The sequence below is a fragment of the Numida meleagris genome, chromosome 18 (genome assembly GCF_002078875.1).
Source record: "Numida meleagris isolate 19003 breed g44 Domestic line chromosome 18, NumMel1.0, whole genome shotgun sequence".
Taxonomy (NCBI): domain Eukaryota; kingdom Metazoa; phylum Chordata; class Aves; order Galliformes; family Numididae; genus Numida; species Numida meleagris.
Window position 1 is genome coordinate 8752552 of NC_034426.1, and position 23027 is coordinate 8775578.

Sequence of the window (23027 nt, forward strand, 5' to 3'; positions counted from 1 at the left end):
CGAGGCTCGGGAAGCCCTCTGCACCCCAGGCCCCTCTGCACCCGCAGGCCGCGCTCGGCCCTTCCAGTCGGATGCCCGCAGGAGCCCTGGCGCGCAGTGGCTCGCGCGGCCGCGTGCCCTCAGGCAGAGCGGGCCCCGTCCCCACGTCTCGGCCGTGCCCTGCCCGCCTCAGGGACCCAAAAGGGGAACCCGAAATCGGGGCTCCGCAACCCCCCTCCCCAGGGCGCGTGCACTGCCCGCAGCCGAAGGGCGGGGCGGGGCGGCACGGGGGCGCGCACGCACAACGCCTCAGCGCACGCGCACGGCCGTTACGCGGCCGCGGGAGGGCCGTGACGCGGCCGCGGGAGGGCCGTGACGCGCGGGAACTGCCCCGGCGTGAGGTGAGAGGCGGTGGGGTGCAGCCGGGAAGCGGCCAGGGGGAAGTCGGGAGCGTACCACGGCGGGGAGGAGTCGGATCCGGGGCGGGGGAGATGGAAAGTACAGCGGAGAGGAAAAAGGAGCGGGCGGGCGGGAGCGCGCTCCCGCCGCTCACCTCACGGCCTCGGGAGGGGGCGTGGCCTCGGGAAGGGGCGTGGCCTCGGGAAGGGGGCGGGCCCTCGTGCCGGGAAGGGCGCCGCCTGGCGGTGAGGGGAGGACGGTCCTCCAGGCGGTGGGGTTCGGGAAGCGCCGTGTGGGAACCCCTCTGAGCGCCGCCCGTCAGACTCAGTAGGAAAGTCCCCAAATGTGCCTGACACAAACACACAGCCCCCAGATTCCTGGTGCTGCCGTCACTTCTGTCACCATCCCTGCTGGGGCCCTTGGGGTGTGTCCCCATCACTTCACCTCTCTTAGAATCAGAGAATCATTCAGGTTCCAAAAGACCTCCAGGATCCCCCACCCACCCCATCATGCACACTGAGCACCTCCTCAGCACCACATCCCCACGGATCTGGAACACCTGGAGGGATGTGACCCCCTCCACTCCCTGTGCCAGCACCTGACCGCTCTTTTAAAGAAATTGTTCCTCATACCCAACCTGACCCTCCCGGCACAACATGAGGCCATCACCTCTCCCCATCGCGGGCAGCAGGGGCTGACCCCACCTCTGTCCTTGCGATGAAGGCTGCTCACAGCTGCTGTCTGTGCAGACACGCTGTGAGGATTTCAGCCACGACTCCTCCACAGCCCAGAACATCGCTTTGGACACAGTGGTCGGCGTTTGGGGCAGCACGGGTTTCAGGGAGAGGAGCAGGAGTACCAGCGGGAGCATGGAGCGCCTGGCCTCCTTCGGCAGTGAGTACCCAGCGCTGCTGGGAAGCGATTGCCGTGGTCTGAACGGGGGTGGGAGACAGCAACACCAACATCCGATCCATCAAATCCTCGACTGCATGAGTACAGGAGTGATTTGGTGGCAGTTCAGATCTTTGCTTCTGTCTACTTTTCACTACTTCAATTAAAAAATTGAAATTCACTACTTCAAATTCAAAAAATATGGCTTAAGACAGTACTTTGATTATTTTGCAGTGAACAACATAAGAACTTGCAGGGCGGTGCCGCACTCCTTGTTCAACAGCCTGCGGTTTGGACAGGTTACAGAACAATCAAGTCAGTGCCTTTGCAACCACAGCAATATGCTTTTTGAGTCAGATGAGGAGGATGGATGGGAGAGTGCTGCTGTCTGTGCAATGTTCTCCATAAAGCCTTGGGTCCCTGGGCACTGAGTCAAGTCAGACAGCTCACACCCCTGCTGAGCAGCACCAGGCGGCTGCTGCAGAGGTGTTCCTTGACTCCAGTATGATCACAAGTTGCCCTTGGTGTACCAGGTCCATAGCAGAGCTGAAGTGCCAATATCTGTCTTACAACTCCAGCTCAAGAAGGAACTTTTATCAGTAGGGAAGAGGTTGCATACAGCTGAGTTTGTTTTAGATTGCTGGACACAAGTGAATTTGGGCGACTGCAAAAGCAGTGCCATGTTTGTGTTGCATGAGATTTACTTCTGGCTTTGCAGATGACCCCTTCGATAAACCTCCATGCAGAGGTTGCTCTTCGTACCTCACCGAGCCCTACGTTAAGTGTGCGGAGTGCGGGCCTCCTCCCTTCCTCCTGTGCTTGCAGGTGAGTGCAAGGATGAAAGCAAAGACACTCATTTCCCTGAGAAAGTCATCAAAGGCTCTCCGGTGCCAGGCTGCTCCATAAACACATTAATAACGGGTCTCTGTAAACTTGTATCAACACACTTATTTGCTCAGGGACAGGGAAATGACAAAGAAAATATGGGAGGCTGAAGAACTGAGGCATGAGCAGCTGAACAAGGTCTTTGTGAAGGCAGCCAGAGTTTGCTAAAGACATGCAGTAGGCCTCACTGTAACGGAGCGTGCCACTGCACGCCTGGAGAGGTATTGTTTCTGTCACATTTATGGCACAGAAAAGAAAATCCATCAAGAAACACCCTCTCCCTGTCCCCACAGCTTTTTTTTTTTTTTTTTTCACCTCCCAAATGAAAAAGAAAATCAGCAGGAAATATGCAATATTGACAATAATTCTGACCAGGTAATAGTTATTTACGAATTGTACCTGTGATTGGATCACCACAGAAAGGATTGCTAGTTTTAATTATTTATGACTAGAAAATGGCAACAACTTTTTATACTGAAAAAGGAGCTTTGTCAAAGCTCCAAAAGGAAACGAGGCTTTCAATACTTGCAAAATGCTCTCTGCTCTCTTCCAGGAATGACACATTTTATACCACCAAGCTTCCTTCCCCTGCCTAACTCGGCTATAACTCCCTAACAAAAAGCATGGGGGTGCACACGGGTTACGTCTTGGTGTAAAAGACCAGAATACTGCACAGCTGAAATTGTTCTACCATTACACATCTTTTCTAAAACGAAATCAGAAAAATTAGATACTATTTTCAGCATATCAGGTGGTCACTTCTGGATGTGCAGTGGTCAGAGAATAAAAGGAAAAAAGAAGCCAGTCACAATGTTTTCAGGGCAGAAGAGAGTAACATAATGCTAATCCTTTGTTCTGCAGTGTTTCACGCGAGGATTTGAATACAAGAAACACCAAAGTGATCACACTTACGAGATAATGGTAAATATTCCTTTTGGGTTACACCTGCTCAATCCCGAGCTCTCATACTCCCCTGGAGTTAGACTCTTGCTTACTAATAGCATGTAAAATGGTAACTGACACAATTCTTGGATTCGTAGGTTTAGAACTATTAAATAAAAGAAGTCTTCCTTGCAAGGAAAGAAAAATGTCCATCTGAAACATAATGGAATAGCGGAGATGTTTAAGTGACGTTTTTCCTTCTGCCTGGATAGCACAGTGCATCTCCTTAGACTTTCCAATTCTTTAACCACGTACATTAACTTCTCTTTCTCTGGTGTTGTTTTTTCTTCCCCAAAAATGATTTGCTTAAAAAGTTTTTGGTAATTTTTACTGTGTCATGGCATAACGTTGAATTACAAGTGGTCAATAGAACATGTAACAGCATATTGAGATCTGTAGTGACAAACTAGTATTTACTGTAACTGATGACCCAATGACTTCAGTAATTCAACACTTAACAGGATTCATGACACACAGTAAAACTGAAAAATGGCCAGTACTGTGTGCTGTGTTGCCCTATAGTCTGTGGCTTCTTCCTTTCTTCATATGGTGGATTACAACAGAATCACAGCAGTTTGATCTGCTTTTTTTTTTTCCTCCAGACTTCAGATTTCCCTGTCTTGGATCCTAACTGGACAGCTCAAGAGGAAATGGCACTGCTGGAAGCTGTGATGGACTGCGGATTTGGAAACTGGTGAGAATGTAGGGGCTGAGCCACCATCAGTGAACGATGGGCAGATTTCCTCTTATTTCACTGGATCTTACTGTTGAATGCATCAGTGCACACTGAATGTTCAGTGACTCATCGCGGGTGAGATCCCAATTTAGTAGCTAAGGCAGAACATGGGTAGCAGATTCTGTTTTCATCTCTGCTATTAGACACACGAGGAAGTTGGTAAGGGCCTCTTGTGTGTTTCATGGCACCTCTAGTGAAGGACAGAGCTCCCTCATTCCACACTGAAGTCACCAGGTTTGGAAGAAACCCTACTATTGCATGAGATTTTCTTTGCCTCAGTTTACTCCTAGGTAAAAATCAACCACAAAGTTCATCTCGTGTGGTTTCAGCTTGCTTGCAGTCACCCAGCCAGGAATTGTTACTGGTTTCCTGCTTCTCTGTCACATTTAGGATAAAGCATTGGAAATATTTAATATTTGCATGTTCTGTTAATTTCTGTAGTCGCTACAGGATTTTTATGCATCTGTAAACAAGGAGATCTGTGGTAACGAGTTATCTCTTTTCTCCTTCATGAAAAGATTGCTACGATAAAAGCACAGAACTCCAAACTATACAGAAACAGAACTGTGCGTCCTTATGTATATATTACTGTTAATTAAGACTGAAAACTGGTTGCAGTTATATCTGCAAGTATGCTGCCTAGTACACTTTACCCTACTTAGCAATACAAGTAATCTTAAATTTTTACCTAAACATTTGGCTTTTTTCAGCCTTTTCTGAACAAAGGGAGAAGTGACGTTTCTTCCTGGAATCCCTTGCATCCAATTTTTACTGTAACAGAAATTAGAACGATTGCTGTTGGTGTTTTGATATGTTTTTTTTTTTAAGTCCTCAACTTACACAGCCATTTTGTCAAGACAAAATACTTCACGTTCCTCCTCTGTCATTGCAGAGCAGTTCTCTGTGCACGGTGCAGTCAGTCTCTTGTTCAAAATTAAATTTACCACTACAGAAAAGAAGAAAACCTCAACATTTCCGTGTTCTTTATATTAAGCATCGCTCTTTCCCCACTTCAGGCAGGATGTGGCCAACCAGATGTGTACAAAATCCAAGGAGGAGTGTGAGAAACATTACATGAAACACTTTATCAACAACCCCTTGTTTGCATCTACATTGCTGAACCTGAAGCAGGCAGAGGAGGCGCAGCACAACGAAACAGCCATTCCCTTCCACCGTGAGTACCCCAGCCAGCAGCACACGCAGAGCTGCCTGCACAGTCTCTGCTCTGCAGAAATGAAACAAGCAACCTGTGGAGGAAGGCACGTGCCACACACACAGTTCATTGTCATTCCCGAGAAGAAAGCTCATTCTCATGGCTGACTTGAACAGTGTAGGGCTTTCTGCGCTCTGTATTAAATCTTGGGGGTATCAAATATAGCAGAGGGAGAAGGGGTGGAACAGAGTGGTCTGATATTGCCATCAGCTGCTCAAAACTTGAAGTTTCTGCCCAACCAGTGGAAGTGGTCATCCAGAAATCACCACAGCAGAAGTCTGGGTCTACGTATTCATTCAAAAGACAAACCACCTCAAAGCTACTTCACGCAGCGCTCAAAATAACAGCACATGCTCCTTGTAAATAGCAGTGTGAGCAATCCCCCCAGTGCTGGGGTGGCTGCTTATCTTGTCCAGACCTCGGGGTTTCTACCTCTAGAACATTCCATCTGATGATCCATTTTCTAGCAGCCTAACAGTTGGTGTGATCTGTCATAAAATCGCTCTCTTTAAGCAATGCTGATTTCCATCTCTTTATTTAAAAATGCTTTTAAAATGCTCATGTTAAATTTCGGTAATTGGAGAAAAACTGCTAAGTTTTGTTCAATCTAACATCTTTAGAATTCCCCCAGTCTGTCAATGCAAAGCTCTCCAAAATGGCTGGGCAGAAAGATTGCTTGCTATCTGGAGGTTTCCATTCATGAGAAAGTGTTTAGTAGGAACTGGACCATTCCGCTTCTATCCCTGGCTGCCATCACTGATTTTTATGTGACCTGTACCAAGAAAAATCTCTGTGCCCTGGCTTTCTTTATCTGTAGCACGGGACTTACAATGCTTAGCTCCTTCACAAGTGCGTTGTGTGCCTCGGACCATTATTGTCTGTAAATTCCGAGATCCTCAGTTGGGAAGCACTGTAAAAATTCAGAGTTGTCTGGCTTTAATTGCAGCGCTCTGTAAATGGCACCCAGAAGATGGCAGATTGAACACCCCTGTTGCTATTAACTAGAAGAACCCGCACACTGAGAGCACGACTGCGGAGGTTCACCGGGGGGATGCTGAGTTCTGAAATCCGGAGTTCGTGTTTTATGGTCCGTTTATTACCTCGAATTTCTGTTTCACTATTGAGAATACTGTGCAGATCTCAGATTACTGCCTTTTTCTCCGGATGGGCTCAGTCTTTTCCTGAACATAACCCTGCATAAACCCCCAGTCGGAGTGTTTTTCATCACCTTTCCCCGCTGCTTTTGTACAAAAGAAACACAAACCAATTTACAGAGCAGTTTGCCTTAGAAGTGGCCCCGTGCCCTACACGACGACTGAGAGCCTTTCTTTTTCCAGCTGCTGATGATCCCCCCCGCCCTACTTTCGACTCCTTGCTCTCCAGAGACATGGCCGGGTACATGCCGGCGCGGGCTGACTTTGTCGAGGTAAGACTTCCTTCTCCCATTATTGTATATTTGTGACTGGATGCGTGCTCAGCAAACGCACGGTTGCACGCCCCTGCCTGCAGGTCTGCACTCTTGGTCTAAAAGCTGCGAGCAGTGCTGATAGGAAGGGGTGATGACGGCGAGGAGCAATGGCAGTGGTGTGGCAGGGCCACCAGATGGCTGCCACCAGAGCCTCTTATGTAAGCAGGCACAGAGCCGTGAGCTGGGCGCTGGGAGGAGGGCTCACATTCAGTGTGCTTCTGCTCCGTGTGCCTCAGCGAAGCACACAGCATTCTGATCCAGAGACTGCTTGGAAGACCCGCATCGTTTCAGTGTTTTAGCTGTGGGCTCTGGGCTGCGAGTGCTGCTGCAAAGCAAGCTCCCACGCACAGAGTGAGGAACTCAGCTGCTTTTATATATTGGAGCAGAACTTCCACCACAGCACAGCGGTCACAGAGAGTCCCCCATTGACTGAGTTGTCCTCTGAGCATATCCCACCCTGCTTACAGCCATAGGGAACACGTTATCCGTTCCTTTGTTAAGGCAGCCCAGCAATGTGCGTTGCTTGCAGACGGAGCCTTGTACAGCCACGTATGAGTAAATACCTCTGTTGTCAGTGCTTACATGCATACTGAAACTCGATACCAACCCTTTAGTGCTAGTTAAGTGACAGTTCATTAATTACCTCTGAACAGGAATTTGACAACTATGCTGAATGGGACTTGAGAGATATTGATTTTGTAGAAGATGATTCAGACATTTTGCACGGTAAGTCTTGTTTTCATGCCCTGTTTGAACAGTATTTCACTGGGTCTTTTTCTCTACAGACTTATTTTAAAGTGAACATACATTTTTAATGATCTCAGGGGTTTAAACTAACGTTTCTTCGGTCTTCTGTTGCAAATCTCTTAAAAGCTCATAATTAATTGATGTACAAATGGTACTTATATATATCATAATGCACTTTACTCACTGCTGAAACGTAATCACTTGTAAAGTAGAACATGACCCAAACGGAACAGTCTTTGTCAGTAATAGGCATGTCTGTAGGAACGACACAAGTGATGCTTGATGCAAGAAGTGAATTATCTCGGCTAGCAATTTGTCTGGAAACAGGCAGCAGTACATCAATGTTTGAATAAAGACCTGCACAACAATTACAACCAGAAGTACAGTGCCTTGGTAGCACCTCCCCTCCCCGCCTGAAGGACACTCTTCCTGTCCACATAATGCTTGTGAGCATCGTAGCAAGGCCCAGCTTTTCTTCTGATACAGAAAGAAGAGAAACACCCTCCCCTCTGCTGCTAGTACCCTTTTCCACTGCTATATCTCGTTTCTTAGAAGATTTGCCACTTATTCTAACCACTTTTTTTTAGGAAGTCTGCTACTAAGATAGGCTTGAGACAGGAAGCAAGGAGGTGTGTAGGTTCAGACGCAAAGTGTGCAACCCTTTGGAATAGTTTCACTTTTGAAGTGCATTTTTTTCAGTTATTAAACATGCTCAGAGTTACAGTAGCATTAGTTGTACCTTAGGAAGTTCATTAAGAAGAGGGTCATTGTACGGGTCCAATTACCACTACTGAGTTTCTGTGAATGTCACTGCCTCAATAATACAAATATCAAGAAGTATTACAATTAAGTTTTAATCCATAGACAAATAAAGACTACATTTACTTATAAACGTGGGGAAAAGTCTGATGTTTAAAAGTACTGTCTTTGTGTTTCAGAATTCCCCCTTCCCTCTCAGGCAGCTCTCAGCTAAGGCCTTGGGAGCCTCTGCGGACAGACAGATCCTGTTATGTACAGACAGCCTTGCCAAACTTACAAAAATCAGTTTGAAATTTAGCAGTGCACGCAGGGTTCTAAGGAATGCAATCTCCCTTGGCTCAAGAAAGGTTATGAGAATCATATATCAGTCTCTTTTCCCTTCTAACTTTTATGGAAAGAGGAACTGGCTTGTGGCTGTGTCACAGATTCATCATGCCCTCTCTCCACTTATTTTTCATTACTGTTAAAACATGCTTTCTTCTATGTCCTGTAGTGAGCTCTGGCAAACTGAAAAGCAAAATACTTTCCCAGTTCTGTGCATTAATTGATTGCTTAACAGTTTATCAGCACTTTCTGCTCCACCCCTCACACGTGTCCTTCCTCCTGCTGCACAGTTCAGCCAGCTGAGATGTCTCCTCTCAGCCCCATTTTAAATAACCAGTCTGAATGCAAAAAATCCCCTTTCCTCCTCCCCTCATAGTATCACACAGCTCTGCAGGGCCAGGCCAGGTCTGTCTGGTCTCCTGTTATCCCACAGCAGACGCAGAGAAGAAGAATGTAAGAAAAGACAAGTCCAGCTGATGCTTTTCCTGGCTTATCTCCCAAGTTTTCCACAGCCAGAAGTTAGCAATGTTGTTAACCACAGGCCGTGCTCAAACCATCTTGACCACAGTACCTGTCCTGCACGAATTTAGCAACTGTATATATTTGTGCTTTTTCCCCTTAACATCCTGTAGCAGTGAGTTCCACAATTCAGTTAGGAGTTCTACAATTTCATTATGTGTTGCATGAAAAAATACTTCCTTCTGTCGGCCCAATCTTTTGCCTGATAATTTCATTGGGTGTTCTTTAGTCCATTCTTTAGTTGTCTCCAGTATTTAATACAGAATGTCAGAGATTCGCCTTGTGAAAACTCCACTCGGCAGAGGCTATGGAGCGTGACCGACTGCGTTTTCAATCCCTTAGTTCAGAGACTCTGGCAGCTTCCTTCCCACAGCTGTTCCAGATCTGCCCATGGAGAGAGAATGCCTCTAAAAAAATGAAGTCCCGGGGCCTAGCCAGCTGTTTTTCTCTTACATGAGGCATCTCAGGGAGGGAAATCATTATTTTCTAAGAGAAACTTTGGAATCAGATCTTCCCCTTCTCCAAGCTAGCACAAAATGCCTTAAGGTGTGGATCTAAAGGAAGGGATGGGCGGCTGGGTGACTGAAGCCCCTGCACTTTCCTGCTAGGGGCAGAGGAGGCTGCAGGCCGCCCTGGGCCGTGCTCTCACACCTCTGCCCCAGCCGTCCCCAGCAGCGTTCCCGCACGGCTCCTCGCAGAGACGTCCTTGAGAAGCGGCCCTGGGGCTGCCTTCCACTACACCTGCTCGAGATAAACTCCTTGCTGGCCAAACAGCACACTTTTTCTCTTAAGGTACTGATGTTTTAGCACATTAATCACCCAGAGAAGTCCGGGTAGGGTCTGGCAGCAGAGATGAAGCATCAGGTTTGTGAAAAATTCCTCAGTCTGTTTTCCTGCTCTGCGTTAAACCTCACTGAGTCCAAGACTGATTTTTTGAACTACTTTTATTTTCCGTTTTCTGCAGGTTACTCAAACTAGACCTTGACACAGCGAGCAGAACAATTTCTGTGGTTTCACAAGCCAGAAATTGTGCTGCAAGGGCTGGGTTGCTCATAAGGCAGGAACATTTGGTGCTTGCATTGAAACAATTCCCCCTTCTTCCTTCCCATCGCTCCGCTTTCCTTAAAACTGTAAAAAGCTCTGCTCTAAACTGCTTGATCTCCATTTGGCAATGTCATTGGCCTTTCCCTGTTACACTTCTGTGCGTCACTCAGCACATTCTCAGCATTTCCACAAGAAAGAGGAATGCACTTTAATACAAGCTCCTCCTTTGCAAGGAGCACAGAAACCTGCACCCGCTGCTCCACACTGCGCCTGCCACCGCAGCATCACTGCGTCACTTCCTGGTCTTATGGAGATGGTGCCACTGGGATGAAATCCTCCAGATTTCAGTTAACTTCTCCAACTGTTAGTTTTCCTGCAGCACTTACAGCCCGGTGAGCGCACGCAAATAAATACTGCAGTGAAACAAAAACATAATGGACGGATCGAGTGAAACGACGAGTTACAAATGGAATTCAGCCCAGAGTGCTTGAATATTTCATGAATTACAAGTTTTCATCAGACTGAATTATAACATAAGTCATTTGTCTTTTCCCAGGCTCTTTCTCCCTCTCATGTAAATGATTTTTACTTCAAACGCGAGGAAGTAATTGCTGAGACTGCAAGTTTGGAAGCGTGTTGGGAACAGATTGCAACTCTGGGTGCACAGCGGTGACATTTCATTTCATAAGATACAAGACAGTCAATACCCTAATATTCCATGATGCTTGTTCCCTTAGGTCCTGACACAGTCTGAAGGCTGGTGCTCTGCTTACTTAGGGCCCTGCTTTCTTCTGCAGGGGGTAGATTCGGGTTGTGGCCATGAAGTTTGCACCACCCGAGGCACAGCCTGTTTGATGGCTTTGCATTCTTGCCATTATTTGGCTCCTGCATGCCAAGCAAAGGTTAGCCAGTGTGAAACAAAAGTCTCGCTCATTAGTGTTTGGAAAGGCTTTGCAGACTAAATGAAGCTGAAGAGGAATGAAAAGCAAAGGAACTGTTTTGGACACTGTCTTGAGAAACCAAAATATTTTGATTTTTTGGAACGGAGAAAGGAGCCTTGAATTTCTGCCTATCACTGGACCATTCAAGGCTGCTGTGACCATCTCAAAAAACCTTCTCCTTTCCCAAAGCAGGCACTTTGAACGTGATGTCAGCTTGGATTATCTCCAGTTACCAGGACAAACAGCTGCCTCCCTCGTATAATCCAAGGGGAAAAGCAGAAGCCAATCATTTTCATTCGTAAAGCATCTCTTTGTCTCATTTTAATGCAGCATGTAACAGCGTAGTAGCCCAAGTTATTCATGCATTCCAGATCTTGTAACCGGTTGTCTCAGTGTGAATGCATCTATTAGAAGCAGAAGCCCCTCCAAAAGCGCACGTGGCAGCAAGTACTCATTTTTCCTATATGCAGAAGCTCTGGTTTTGCCCTTCACCTGTTCTTGTGAGCATCCCTTCCCCTCCTGGTGAATCAGAAGTTCTTTCAGAACGCTCTGCGCTCAGTGAAAGCATCGCAGCGTGGTGGTTATCGATGCACAATTACTTGTAATATTTATAGAGGTTCTCTGGGGCAATTTCTGCTCATGCCCACACAAAGCCCCTGAGGTAGCGTGCTGGCTTAGCCTGCACAGTGTTTAAAAATACAGCATTATTTGCTATAAACTGGTGCCAAAACTTTGGGATATATTTCATTCACGTTTCTGTTACCGCATTTTCCATCCTCTTCTCATATTTAAGCAAGAAGGAAAATTTCCCACCTGTGCTCGTTCTTAAGTTAGGGAACTTCAACACCCATTATGAAAATCCATGACGGCTCCTGAGCTTTTGCAAGGGATTGGCAAAAAGAAGCGAGGACGTTGCTCCACCCCTCCCATCTTAATGCGTAACCTTTTGCTCCCGCGTTAGCAGCAGATCAGTTTGTACAAGCTGGGGATTCTCTGTGTTACCGGAGGATCAGCGAGTGGAACGTGATGCTGGTGGAGCCGGCCTCACGTGCAGCCCGCAGGCTGTAGCTGTCCCTGCTTGCAAGAAGTGCTGTTACCCCCAGCACTGCGCGGACCGATTGCTGCAGGCTCGGGGCTTCCTGCTGTTTACACACAAACACAGATTTTTAAATGGATGCGTAACCACATAACCACACTTCTTTCTTAATTGCGCTATTCGTTATTTAGCAGAGAGTGCCATCGATGAAATGCTGGTGTTGGTCGAGCCCTTTTCTTGTGGCTGCTTCCTGGCTCCCGACACATCCCGGCCACACGTGGTGCTGAGCAGCCACGGCTCCGCTTGGCTGCAACCAGTCCCACCTTGTCTCTGCAGGCTGGGAACCCGCTGTCAGCTCTTTCTTGAGCTTCTTGCTTCTGGGAGTGTCTGGAAACGCTCAACTGAAGGAACAAACCAACCAAGGTGCCAGCCAGCCCCACGCTAAAATAATGACTGAGAATTTGTGTTATTTAACAGAGGGAGGGGGAAGTGATGGGTGTCCCCTCAGCTTGCAAGAATGTACCAGAAGAATTTATGAATCCGATGGCTATGGGAAGGAGAAACCAAAGGATCTCTGAGGAGATCAGTGAGGACTGTAGACAGGTTTCCTTCTGAAAAGGATGCGATTCCTACCGAGCGTGGCTTTATCCTGCACCACCTCCCAGAGCTGTGAACTATTCTCTTTGTTCTTCTAGTAGATAGATAACTTTAGAAGTTAATGAGCTAAAATCCTGTAGATGTTTTCAAGAATGGTAGCAAAGGCTACTTTGAATCTTCTCAGTGCAGAACTCTGCCTTTCTGTTTTTTGGAGTTCCTCATTACGTGCAGAGAAGCCTTGTTCAAGGTGAAACCTCAGATCCAGCCAGCTGATGAACTTGCTTTGCAAGAGAAGTGATGTTTAACAACGGCGTGTATGAAGGAACCAAGATGTGCTAACAGTAAAACTGTCCGAGGTTGGGTAAAGGAAAAAAGTTCTCGGGATCTGCCCAAGTTCACACTTAGAGGCAGGAACGTGTCTGTAAAGAGGAGCTGAGAGAAAGGCTCGACAGCTAGCGCGTGCTTCTGGTGGTTTTATGCCCATGTAAAATTACCATGGGATTTTTAAAACATCAAAGTAAGTGACAATTCCAGCCTGCCACGAACGTAAAGGCTTGAAAATTAGCATTAATACAGTGATTCGTCACGCATTTTGTAATCCTTTTTTCTGTTTTGCAGCTCTGAAGATTGCAGTTGTAGATATCTACCATTCCAGGTTAAAGGAAAGACAGCGAAGAAAAAAGTGAGTTTTCAAGCAACAAAGCAGTAACTGTGTTTCTGTGCTTCGTGACCACATTTTGTGGCCCAGTGCTGTCGCAGCACTGAGCATAACTGATTTCCTGCAGCACCCTTCCAGACTGCTGCCATGCAGGGGGACCTGCTGCCAGGAGACTTGCATGGCACGGTTCATTCTGGACGCGTAGTTCTCTTTCTGTGCACAGATTCACATCAAACACATGGCTTTACCAATGGTACCAAGCCAGAAAACACAGATTAACAGAATGATACGTATTAGGACATATGGATGACAAAGGACATCTACTCTCCTTTGCTCTCCTGTAAGTGCTCAGAGAACAAATCATTGGCTTAAAAACCTGCTGCTTTCCAGGACTCCCTATTGCAGGAAAGTCATGTTCCCACTGCCGTCCACATTGCTACCCCCAGTCCAGTTATATTCAGCAAACTAAGCTTGTAGCACGCCTGTGAGACACAGCCAGCCTGCAGAACTGCACACTGAAATACTGCCTGGGAAACTGCTCGCAGAGCCTGGGCTGGGAGCAGGAGAGGAGACACGTCTCTGTTGCTCCTGTCCCTGTCCTGATGGACCGCACGTGCTTTATTTCCTGCTTTAGGGAAAAACAAGCTGCCAGCCTGTGCCTGGTTGCCAGAACCCCCACTTTCTCCATAGAACTGCTTGCATCAGGTTTTTTGATTCCCAGAGGTCCATGAGTTGGTTTTTCACAACATGTAATGAAGAGAACTGTATTGCCGACATGAGTTTGAGTCATTAATTCCGCTCATTTGGCAGCTTTTTCAAATGACTCAATCTGTTCATTAAATTCGATTTTATTCAAATACTTTCCTCAATATTTGAATTATATCTTGCTGCATTATTGTCTGTTGGAAGAATGAGTAATCTGTAGCAAGACTCCTCCTTTCCGTCCCATGATACAGCATAGTGCTGCCAGAGGACAGGTTCAGAGCTGCTATTTATTGACCTGGTTCTTTGTCATTTATAAATGAAAAATATTTATGTGCTGTGATTTCCACTATGGTGCGTTGTGTCTTACTAAAAGAAAGTGCTATAAAGCTCAGTTACATAACTCATATCAGCAACAGTTTTTGTAACGCTCCTACACCAGAATCTGAAAAATGACATAAAAACACCGAGGTCACTTAGAAAGTCCTCTCTGCCTAGGACAGGGCCATTCTTTTATACACACTGAAGAAAATAGAACGGATTTCATGGAACAAAGTCCAAGCTGACCTGGAGGAGCCAGGAGTTGACAATCTCCTGTCATTTGCAGAAGTCAGATGCTGATCAGGTTGCCACGCAGCCATGACCACCTGACATTGGCAGAAACCCGTGACAAATGCATTTGTCATGCACTCACACGTATCTTTCCTGCCTTCTTACACTGCTCATTTCCCCGATCCTGTCACAAACGCCTCAAAGTTATGCATAACCTAAGCCATTGTCTTTGTAAAATCCAAGCTGCCGTGGAAAAACACCTGGCAATGTTTGCCCTTCCTCCCTCACCCTTGCTCCAGGAGAAGGACATCTGCCTTTCCCTGGAGCTGGAAGTCACGCTCCATGACACATTCAGTGTCCTTCCCATTTTGGAAAGACAGGTTGTGAGATGTAGATGTGAAATCTCTGTCTAAAAAAAGAAATTTCCAACCCGTTAAAGCAGCTGTGGCTCCTTTTGTGCCTGGTGCTGTCAGGGTTGGACTCGTGCACAGCACTGCCCGAAACCTCCCTGATGAAAATCTCGCTGCATCACATTTCTCAGCTGTCCAGCTCAAGGGCCATAGAGATTTCACATGGTTGGTTTTAGGCCCGTCTCATGGTTTAAATCAACATTTCTTCTGAACCCTTTGTATTTATGTGTAATACACGAGTTAATGCCTCTTATTAATACCATTTTGCTCCTCATTACAGAATTATAAGAGACCACGGCCTAATCAACCTCAGAAAATTTCAGAGTGAGTATCGCTTGTAACTGCTTAATGTTCAAGTTCAGAGTTGCCATGAAAATACCCCTCTTTTCAACATCACCTCACAAACTGTCACTTTTTCCCCCTTTAGTTTTGGAAAGACGATACCCAAAGGAGGTTCAAGACCTTTACGAAACAATGCGGCGGTTTGCACGGATTCTGGGACCAGTAGAGCACGATAAGTTCATTGAAAGCCACGCATGTGGGTATTGTGAGGGTTTTAACACACATGTCCTTCCATAGGCATAATAAGGGGTTGCATCATCTACAGCCTTTCCTAAACGTGTGCCGCTCCCGGAGGGCAGGAGCCTGTTCCCCCCTCTCTGGTCTAACTACCTCAGAAAAACCTCAGTGTTTGTGGGTTGGGGCATTAAATGTGCAGCAGATGTTTCTTCCCACAAAAGCGTGCCCCTGTTCTTTGACTTCTCAGCTGACCAGAGCTGCTCACCTGCTAGAAGCAGTGCTTTCTTACCAGAGCCCATTGCTCATCTACTGATACCGCATATCACCGAAGGAAGAAAATCCCTAAAACTTAAGTCTGCATTGAGGGATAGGGAGCTGGCAGCAAACCGCAAATTCTTTGAAAGATATGTGTTAAACTATTCTATGTGTGCATAATTACATAGTACAGTTGTCATTACGTTCCCTGCCTTAAAGGGAGAGGCATTGTTCCGTCACCGAATCATCTCGAGTCGTTATGCATAATCACAGCATGCATTCAGTCAGATTCCAGCACGAGTCATTACATCCTGCTTAATTCTGTGACTTAAACGGGGAAAATTATTGCTCATTAGAAAGAACAAAGCATTTCAGCAGTTGTGACTGTATTTTCGAGGCACTGGTGTTAAATACCAGAAGTGTGACCCTGCAGATCACGAGTCCGACATGGGCGCGCTCGTCCCGAGCTTCGTGTTGCGGCTGCAGTGACAGCCAAGCCCTGGAGTTCACGTGGAGCCACGCGCAGGCGCTGAGCATGGCCCCGGAGAAGCTTCAGGAAATGAATTCGAGACAGGCAGGCTTGCTCACTGTAAAACTAGGCAATGTCTTGGAGCCAGGTCATAAAAGCTATACGCTGTAAATATGTCTGGACAAAAGCAACAAGGGTATTTAATCTTAACAATTGCAGAAAAGGGGAATTTTCCGCAAGGAAGTATTTTGAAAGGTCTGGTTATGAAAACTGTAGTTCACAGACGGCACTGGATGTTATAAAGGAGCCAGGATGGAGTCATTTTTCAGACCTGGTGAAGCTCCTTCCAGAAATCCTGTCCTGTTGTTGCTTGCTTTGGCCGGGGTATGGCAAAGGCACTGTCAAAGCATGAAGAGAAAATAATTGTCCTGAGAACAAGAATGCTAGAAGCTGGCTGGAATCTGCCATCAAGGGGTGCTGTGGCGTGGGCAGAGTTGCAGGGCTGACACGGGCTCGTGCAGGGAGGTTAGCCCTGGCTGCTGCTGTGTACACTTCACAGCTCGGCTCTGTAGGCAAATAGGAACGAGCCACGTTCCCAGCACAGCGCTCACTGCTGTCCCCACTGACCCACGTTTCTGTTTTTGGGATTCCCCTCTGCTTCCCGTTGGGATACGACAGTGGAGTTTGAGCTGCGAAGGGAAATAAAGCGCCTGCAGGAATACAGAGCAGCAGGGATCACCAACTTCTGTAGTGAGTACCCGATGCATTATTCAGCCCATTCCCATTCATCAAGGTGTGGAAGGATGAGTTTGCAATATTTAGGATGTGTAGAATAAAAAGGCATTTTAAAATGTGTTTGCCTATCACTTTAACTGAGCACAGCTCAGGCGGTGATGGATGCGCCCGGCCGAGCTCTTAGAGCTGCTCTGAGCTGTCAGCTGGGAGAGCTGCTGCCCAGCACAGCTCTGCTTCACTCACCACTGTGCAGAAGCCCCAGAAAAACACACGTTGTGGCACTGTGCTCTGGTGCCTCGTGTTGGGGCACTTTCACTGCCTATTGAGAGTGGGCTGCTTGGAGAGAAGGCTGCTGCCTTTCTACAAAGAAGATGGGCTGGCACTGGATCGTGGCAGTCTTGTTCGTTCGTTTTTGGCCTGAAATTGATGGCGGGGAGGGGCAAGGGGCAGAATCCAATCCCTTCTTATGCCAAGTAGTTGTCATGAGGGAGAATAGCAGAGTCTGGTCCAGAGCTAGAGAACAGCTTCTCCCTTATTCCCCAAAGTAGAAAAACAACAGTCTGAACATTTTGACCGAGGCAGCGCGAGAGAACGTGGTGTCTGTTACCCGCAGGTGCGAGAACGTACGACCACCTAAAGAAGACGAGGGACGAGGAGCGCCTGAAGCGCACCATGCTGTCCGAAGTGCTGCAGTACATCCAGGACAGCAGCGCGTGCCAGCAGTGGCTCAGCCGGCAAGCTGACATGTACGGGCACAGTAAGGCACGGTGCACGCTCCCGTTTGCTCAGAGAACGAACGCGTTCCCGAGCTGTTGCAGTAAGAACAGTCTGCAAAATTCAGGAGGGCAGGAGATGTGGGTAACAGCAACAGGGCAGGCTGAAGGTGGGGCAAGGAAGGGACTGGCGTGGGCTCAGCGCCTCGGTTTTCTGTATTTTACATTTCAGGAGCTTAACTGCTGTCAGTGAAGGCGTGGAGGGAAATGAGATCTTTCCGGATATTAATGAGAGCAGAGATGACACTTGGAATGTTTCGTGTGATTTCAGATGTAGCAGCGTTATTAATGTGTCGTCACCCGGCACAAACACTTTGATTTCAGGAGCAAGCTGCAATGCAAAGAAGTGCTGCAGGGGCTGAGGAGGTGATCTGTCATTTCCCAGTCGGTCTCCACTGAATTTCTCACTGCCCCCCAACCCCACACACTTCTATTTAAAATAAAACATGTTTCAGACACGGTCCTCAGTCGGGGAGGGGTAAACATTTAGAAATGCTGCTGACTTCAGGTTGGGGCCTGGGTTATGCAAGCTGAATTGTATAAGCATTAGAAGCTGGAAAAGGTCTCAGGGCCAATACAGATGGTTACGCTTACAAAAGATGACGGCAATTGAAAATTTCCTTTCTTTCCAGTGATTCCGGCCCGACTCCCGCAGCACCGGTCCCTTCTAACTCGGGTAAGTGTCAGACCACGGGAAGCCATCGTGGGCGCCCATGGGTAGCACAGCTCAGCCCGCCCCGCCCTGCCAGCCCCAGAGCCCCATGCTGAGGCACCGCGTGCTTCCATGGTGCTTCTATCTGAAGCCAAAGCTCATTCCACATGCCAAACCCATCACTTTTGCTGAATTTCGGGGTTGTTGTGCTTACAGACTGGAAACCCATCCTGAAGCCACATTAACGAGGCAGGAATGAAAATAATTTTCACGTGAGAACTAAATTATCTTTGAAAGATAAAGCTAGCCTGGTATAGTACGCATCACAGCAATATGAACTGCTGTTCTGGAGCGAACGCAGCAGCGCGCATCTGGGCTGGCACCCAGAGCCCCTGCAGTGGGGACAGTGTCCCCTCAGCTGAAGGGCTGCTATGCAGGACAAAGTCAATTGTGAAGTATTTTGTGGCCAGTGAGGAAGAAGAGCCCAAGAGAAAATGAATTTTTTTGCCTGTGGAGCTCAGATAGCGCGCGGTGTTTACAACCAGTATCGCATGTTGAACAAAGCCCAAACAAAATAGCAAATAGTTGCTAATTAAGTGAACATCCTGCATACTGAACGAGGCAGGGATACTGCGGAAAAACTGCCACGTGTCTATAATTAAAGGCTGCATCATGCTGAATATACAAGAGGGCAAATTATTGTTGCTTAACTTTAATTCTAGATTTTACGATCCTGGCCTTGCAGCCTTAATATCTTATCTTTAATGTAGTTTGTACGCGTGTGTCATTTCTTACGTTCTTAGAAATTCAAAACCAAATTCTGTCGTGTCCCATCGCAGCACGCTCCTTACATCCCTCGGAGAAGGAGGGAGCGGTGCTGGCCGAGCACCCCCCATGCACACGCATTGCTCACTGCTGCACTTTTCCTCCTGGTCGCTGGGCACCTGTCCCTCCGAGCAGGCTGACTGAGCAGAGCTCCCCACGCAGTGCTGGGCAGGGCAGGGCCTGGAGCAGCCTTTGGGAAAGCGGAGCTGCACATTTCCCAAGATCTCCCACTTTGCCAAACTTGAGAAGGCTGTCCTGGGACAGAGCTAGCTCTGACAGTGCCAGGTATGCAGCCTGCAGCACAGCACAGGGGAACAGACCCTACAAACACCAATAAATATCCCTCGTTCTGCTCCGTACTTGGGGGGGGGAAAATCCCCCAAACCTGCGGGCTGACAGCCCTCCTGACAGCCTGAGCCACACCAGCTATAGCTCCACTAGCTCTAGAGAGCTGTGAACCTGAGAACTGTCAGACCACCTTGTGATAGATGCTTCCTTCAGCACCGTTTCTCATCACAGACAAAAATAACCACACAAACTGCATTTGGTTTGCAACACCTGCATCACACTCAAAGGCATTTAAAGAAAACTCTGCTTCAGGAAGCTGCCAGCATGGCCCACGTCAGCAGTAACAGCCTTGGCATCCCGTGCAGCACCCCCTGCAGTGCCCCATGCAGCCCCCAGCTCCCTGACCCCCAGCACCAGGAGGTGCAGCCCGGCCCAGCAGGGCAGTGCCCACCTGACAGGCAGCCCTAGGCCTGCAGATCCTGAGGCATCATTTGCTGCGTAAGAGCCCTGACGCCTGCATGCACAGCGCTTAACCACGTCTGTTGCAAAACCAGACCTTCTGTCAAAATAATGCCGTTTTTATGTTAAGCCCTAAAGACTCTGAGTATGAGCCCTTGGATCGTGCAGGGTTAACATCACGGGGATTTAGTCGCTGCGGTAACGCCCGGCTCTGCCACTTCCAGGCCGCCCCAAGAGTTTGTCAGCGTTTCCCTCCCTTGTCCCTGCAGGCAGACGGAGTGCCCCGCCGCTGAACCTCACCGGGCTGCCAGGGACGGAGAAACTGAACGAGAAGGAGAAAGAGGTGAGGAAGAGAATGCACAGGCGGTCTGTACAAAGCATGGCGTTCACCGCGCGGGTGAACCCACACCGTCTGCTCCAGCTGTGAGGATAACACGGCAGCTTAGGCCCTGACTGCCTGTTCCTGCTCACAGCGCCCATCCAGGCTTTCCGTGTGGCTTCTTAATTTCAGTTAGTGCTGCATGTGTACAAAGCAGCTGCGAATTAGCTTCTTAGCAAAGAAAGGTGGAGAGAGCCAAGGTGTCATTACATGCCATTGCAACATCCAGAGATGGCATCCTGTCCTCCAGCAGGAGGCTGGGGTGAGCGCAGGGGTGATATTTTCTCAGTGAACATCAGTTCTCAGGTTGGCAGAGGATTTCATTATGGGCTGCCTGGACACCTGGCTGAACCCGAGCGGTCTGGTTCCTCTCACAGCCTCAGCCCTCAGCCAGCTGCAGTCATTGCGCGGGGCACGTTCCGGTGCCAGTAACGCATGGATCTATTTCCGACTGCTCCCTGTGTGTGGAGATGGTTTCCCCATCTCTGGGGATGGCGGCACTGAAATGGCTCACAGGTTCACCGCAGATCGCGGCACTGCGGCCTGCGTTCGGCACACAAACACTTGTGGCTCACACTGTGGTGCGTATGAGGCACCTGTTTACTTCTCAGCTGAGACAAAGTTCCTCCGAATTCTGCCATTTCTTACCAACGAGGAACGATCGTTAAGCACTTCCTAATTAAAAGGAGGAGGCAGCGTCCCCCAGGCGCAGTGCGGCGCAGCACCATGGGGCAGCTGCTGTGGGCAGAGGACGGGAGCACCGCAGCAGAGCGGGCACTGGCAGCAGCCCCATGGAACCGCCCGGCCCTGCCTCGCACCCGACTTCCAAACACGGCGCGCAGTTTCCCTGCACCGTTTCCACCCTAGATTTCCGGAAGGGGCAAGCTACAAGTCTGTAGCTGCTTTTGTAGAACGGCATTAAGGACTTAGTGTGCAGGGGATTAATAGGCAGATGCCCGCCGCAGCTCTCGCCCAGCAGGCTGAATTGCTGCTTGCGAGTCTCTTTGGCATGCGTACATCCCTGGGTTTGTAGAGAACAACGCCCACGCGGGACACACTCATAGCCGCGCTCCTGCGAGCGCAGAGCTTGCTTTCATCCTCCTGGTTTATTGCTCAGTCAGGAATGTTTTTGAATGTAGCAGTCACAGGCCCCTCCCTGCCCACCTGCGGCTCTAGGCCGCACATTGCACACACACCCCCCCCCCCCAGGAAAATACAGCGGAGCTCTTCCCAGGGACGCGTCCACAATGTTACCCCCCAAAACGGATCACGGAATGAGAGAGCGGGACAAGCGGCGGTGCTCATTAACTCCCCCCTTTGTCTTCCAGCTCTGTCAGACGGTGAGGTTGGTCCCCGGAGCCTATTTAGAATACAAAGCTGCTTTAGTGAACGAGTGCAACAAACAAGGAGGCCTGCGGCTCGCGCAGGCGAGAGCGCTCATCAAGATCGATGTGAACAAAACCAGGAAGATCTATGACTTCCTTATCAGGGAAGGGTACATCACGAAGGCCTGAGCTCACACACGGCGCGCTGCGTGGAGCACCCGGACATGGAGAAGCCCTGAAGTCACGGTGACAGCGCTGAAAGATTTTAACAGTGTTGAATGAAGGACATTTTCTATTGTTTAAAATCTTTTGGGCCTTTTTTTTTTTTTTCATAAGAACAAGTAGGAAGCTTTGTTAGGTGGTATGAATACTGACATTTCTTTGGTTTCCTTCTGACTGTGCTGCTTAACTCTGCTGTTGTCAGAAGCACACCGCCATGGCGCTGTGGTATGAGCCGCCCTGTAACGCGAATGGCCGCTCCTCTCTAGCATCTCACATAACTAAAAGAGAACCGCGGTACTTTTATTCTGGCAGTGCAGAGAACAAGGACAGCAGGGCAGCACCTGAGAGTCACCCTGACTCAACCTGAGCACAGGTACAGAAATGCAGTGCCCTCCCTCCTCATACTCCTTCCTCAAAGAGCGCCAGCTTTCAAAGGAGACGGCACAAGCCCGAGGGTGCAGAAATGGAGCTCGCAGTAGTCCAGTCTTTTTAACTTAATTATGATAAAGGATGGGAAAGGACATTGCGGGGAAGCTCCTCGGCAGTTGTTACTTTTATGTGATATTAGCACATATCGCAGCATGGGAGCGCTGTACGAACCAATAAGCTTCATCTGCTGCCACCCGATTTGCCGTGGTCAAATTAGGCAGAATCCTTCAGCTCAAGTCTGACTTGGCTGCTGCGGCTCCTTGGGAAGGCTGCACATTACAGCCCCAGCTGCCTTCTGAACATCAACAAAAAGCCACTCCCTTCCCTTCCACCAAAGAGGGGAGAGCACTGCACACTCCAGGCCATGCGCTCTCACCCTCCTGGATGTGGGACCCTACTCTCTCCCCTTCGCATGCGAGCACGGCTCGCACAGTTGGCCAACAAAGCAACGAGGAGTTACTGCACACACACAACACCCGGGCGCATCACAGCACCCGTTGTAAGAGCAGTACGGAATGTTTGCATTTCAAAATACAGTTGGGTGATGAAGGGAGTCCTTGGGTCCTTTTCTGAAGCAGCTTGGCACGGTCTGCTGGACAGCAAACCTCTCATCAAACAGCTTGCACTGCTGACGTAGAGTGCAGTGCATTGTTAGGTTCTGGCTGAAACAACACTCCATAAGTAACCACACAGCCAAAGCAGGGAGGAGGTGTGTCCTCAGGACTGGGACCTCACACTGAAAAGCCCAAGCTAGAACTATACTGGTGCATATTTAAGATGTTTGGCTTTAGATTTTTGCTTCCCCCCCCTCCCAGAAATGTAATTATCCTCTGTACCTGAGGTGCCGCTGATTGTGCGGTATTTTGGCCTGTAATAAAATGAAGTTGATCTGAAA

The 23027-nt window shown here is 48.5% G+C and overlaps 2 protein-coding genes across 4 annotated transcripts in view; one reads left to right on the forward strand and one right to left on the reverse strand.

Moving 5' to 3' along the window:
* Positions 1 to 556, reverse strand: part of ACACA (acetyl-CoA carboxylase alpha) — a 113626-nt gene extending 113070 nt beyond the window's left edge. Inside the window, exon 1 of the mRNA XM_021415725.1 lies at positions 436 to 556. The gene's annotated coding sequence lies outside the window, so the exon portion shown is untranslated. The remainder of the gene's footprint in view (positions 1 to 435) is intronic.
* On the forward strand, positions 270 to 23027 carry TADA2A (transcriptional adaptor 2A). 3 transcript variants are annotated; one of them, XM_021415743.1, is made up of 16 exons: positions 270 to 380; positions 1128 to 1272; positions 1988 to 2094; positions 3016 to 3075; positions 3699 to 3790; positions 4849 to 5006; positions 6383 to 6471; positions 7167 to 7239; positions 13099 to 13162; positions 15083 to 15126; positions 15230 to 15340; positions 16724 to 16795; positions 17394 to 17526; positions 18186 to 18229; positions 20002 to 20120; positions 21485 to 23027. In XM_021415743.1, the coding sequence occupies exons 2-16, from the start codon at positions 1248 to 1250 to the stop codon at positions 21668 to 21670; spliced, it is 1377 nt and encodes a 458-aa protein (XP_021271418.1). In that variant the 5' UTR covers positions 270 to 380; positions 1128 to 1247; the 3' UTR covers positions 21671 to 23027. The 3 variants fall into 3 exon arrangements, with proteins under 3 accessions (XP_021271418.1, XP_021271419.1, XP_021271420.1); XM_021415744.1 differs by having other exon boundaries at positions 271 to 380; positions 20047 to 20120; positions 21485 to 21670; XM_021415745.1 differs by having other exon boundaries at positions 274 to 380; positions 1165 to 1272.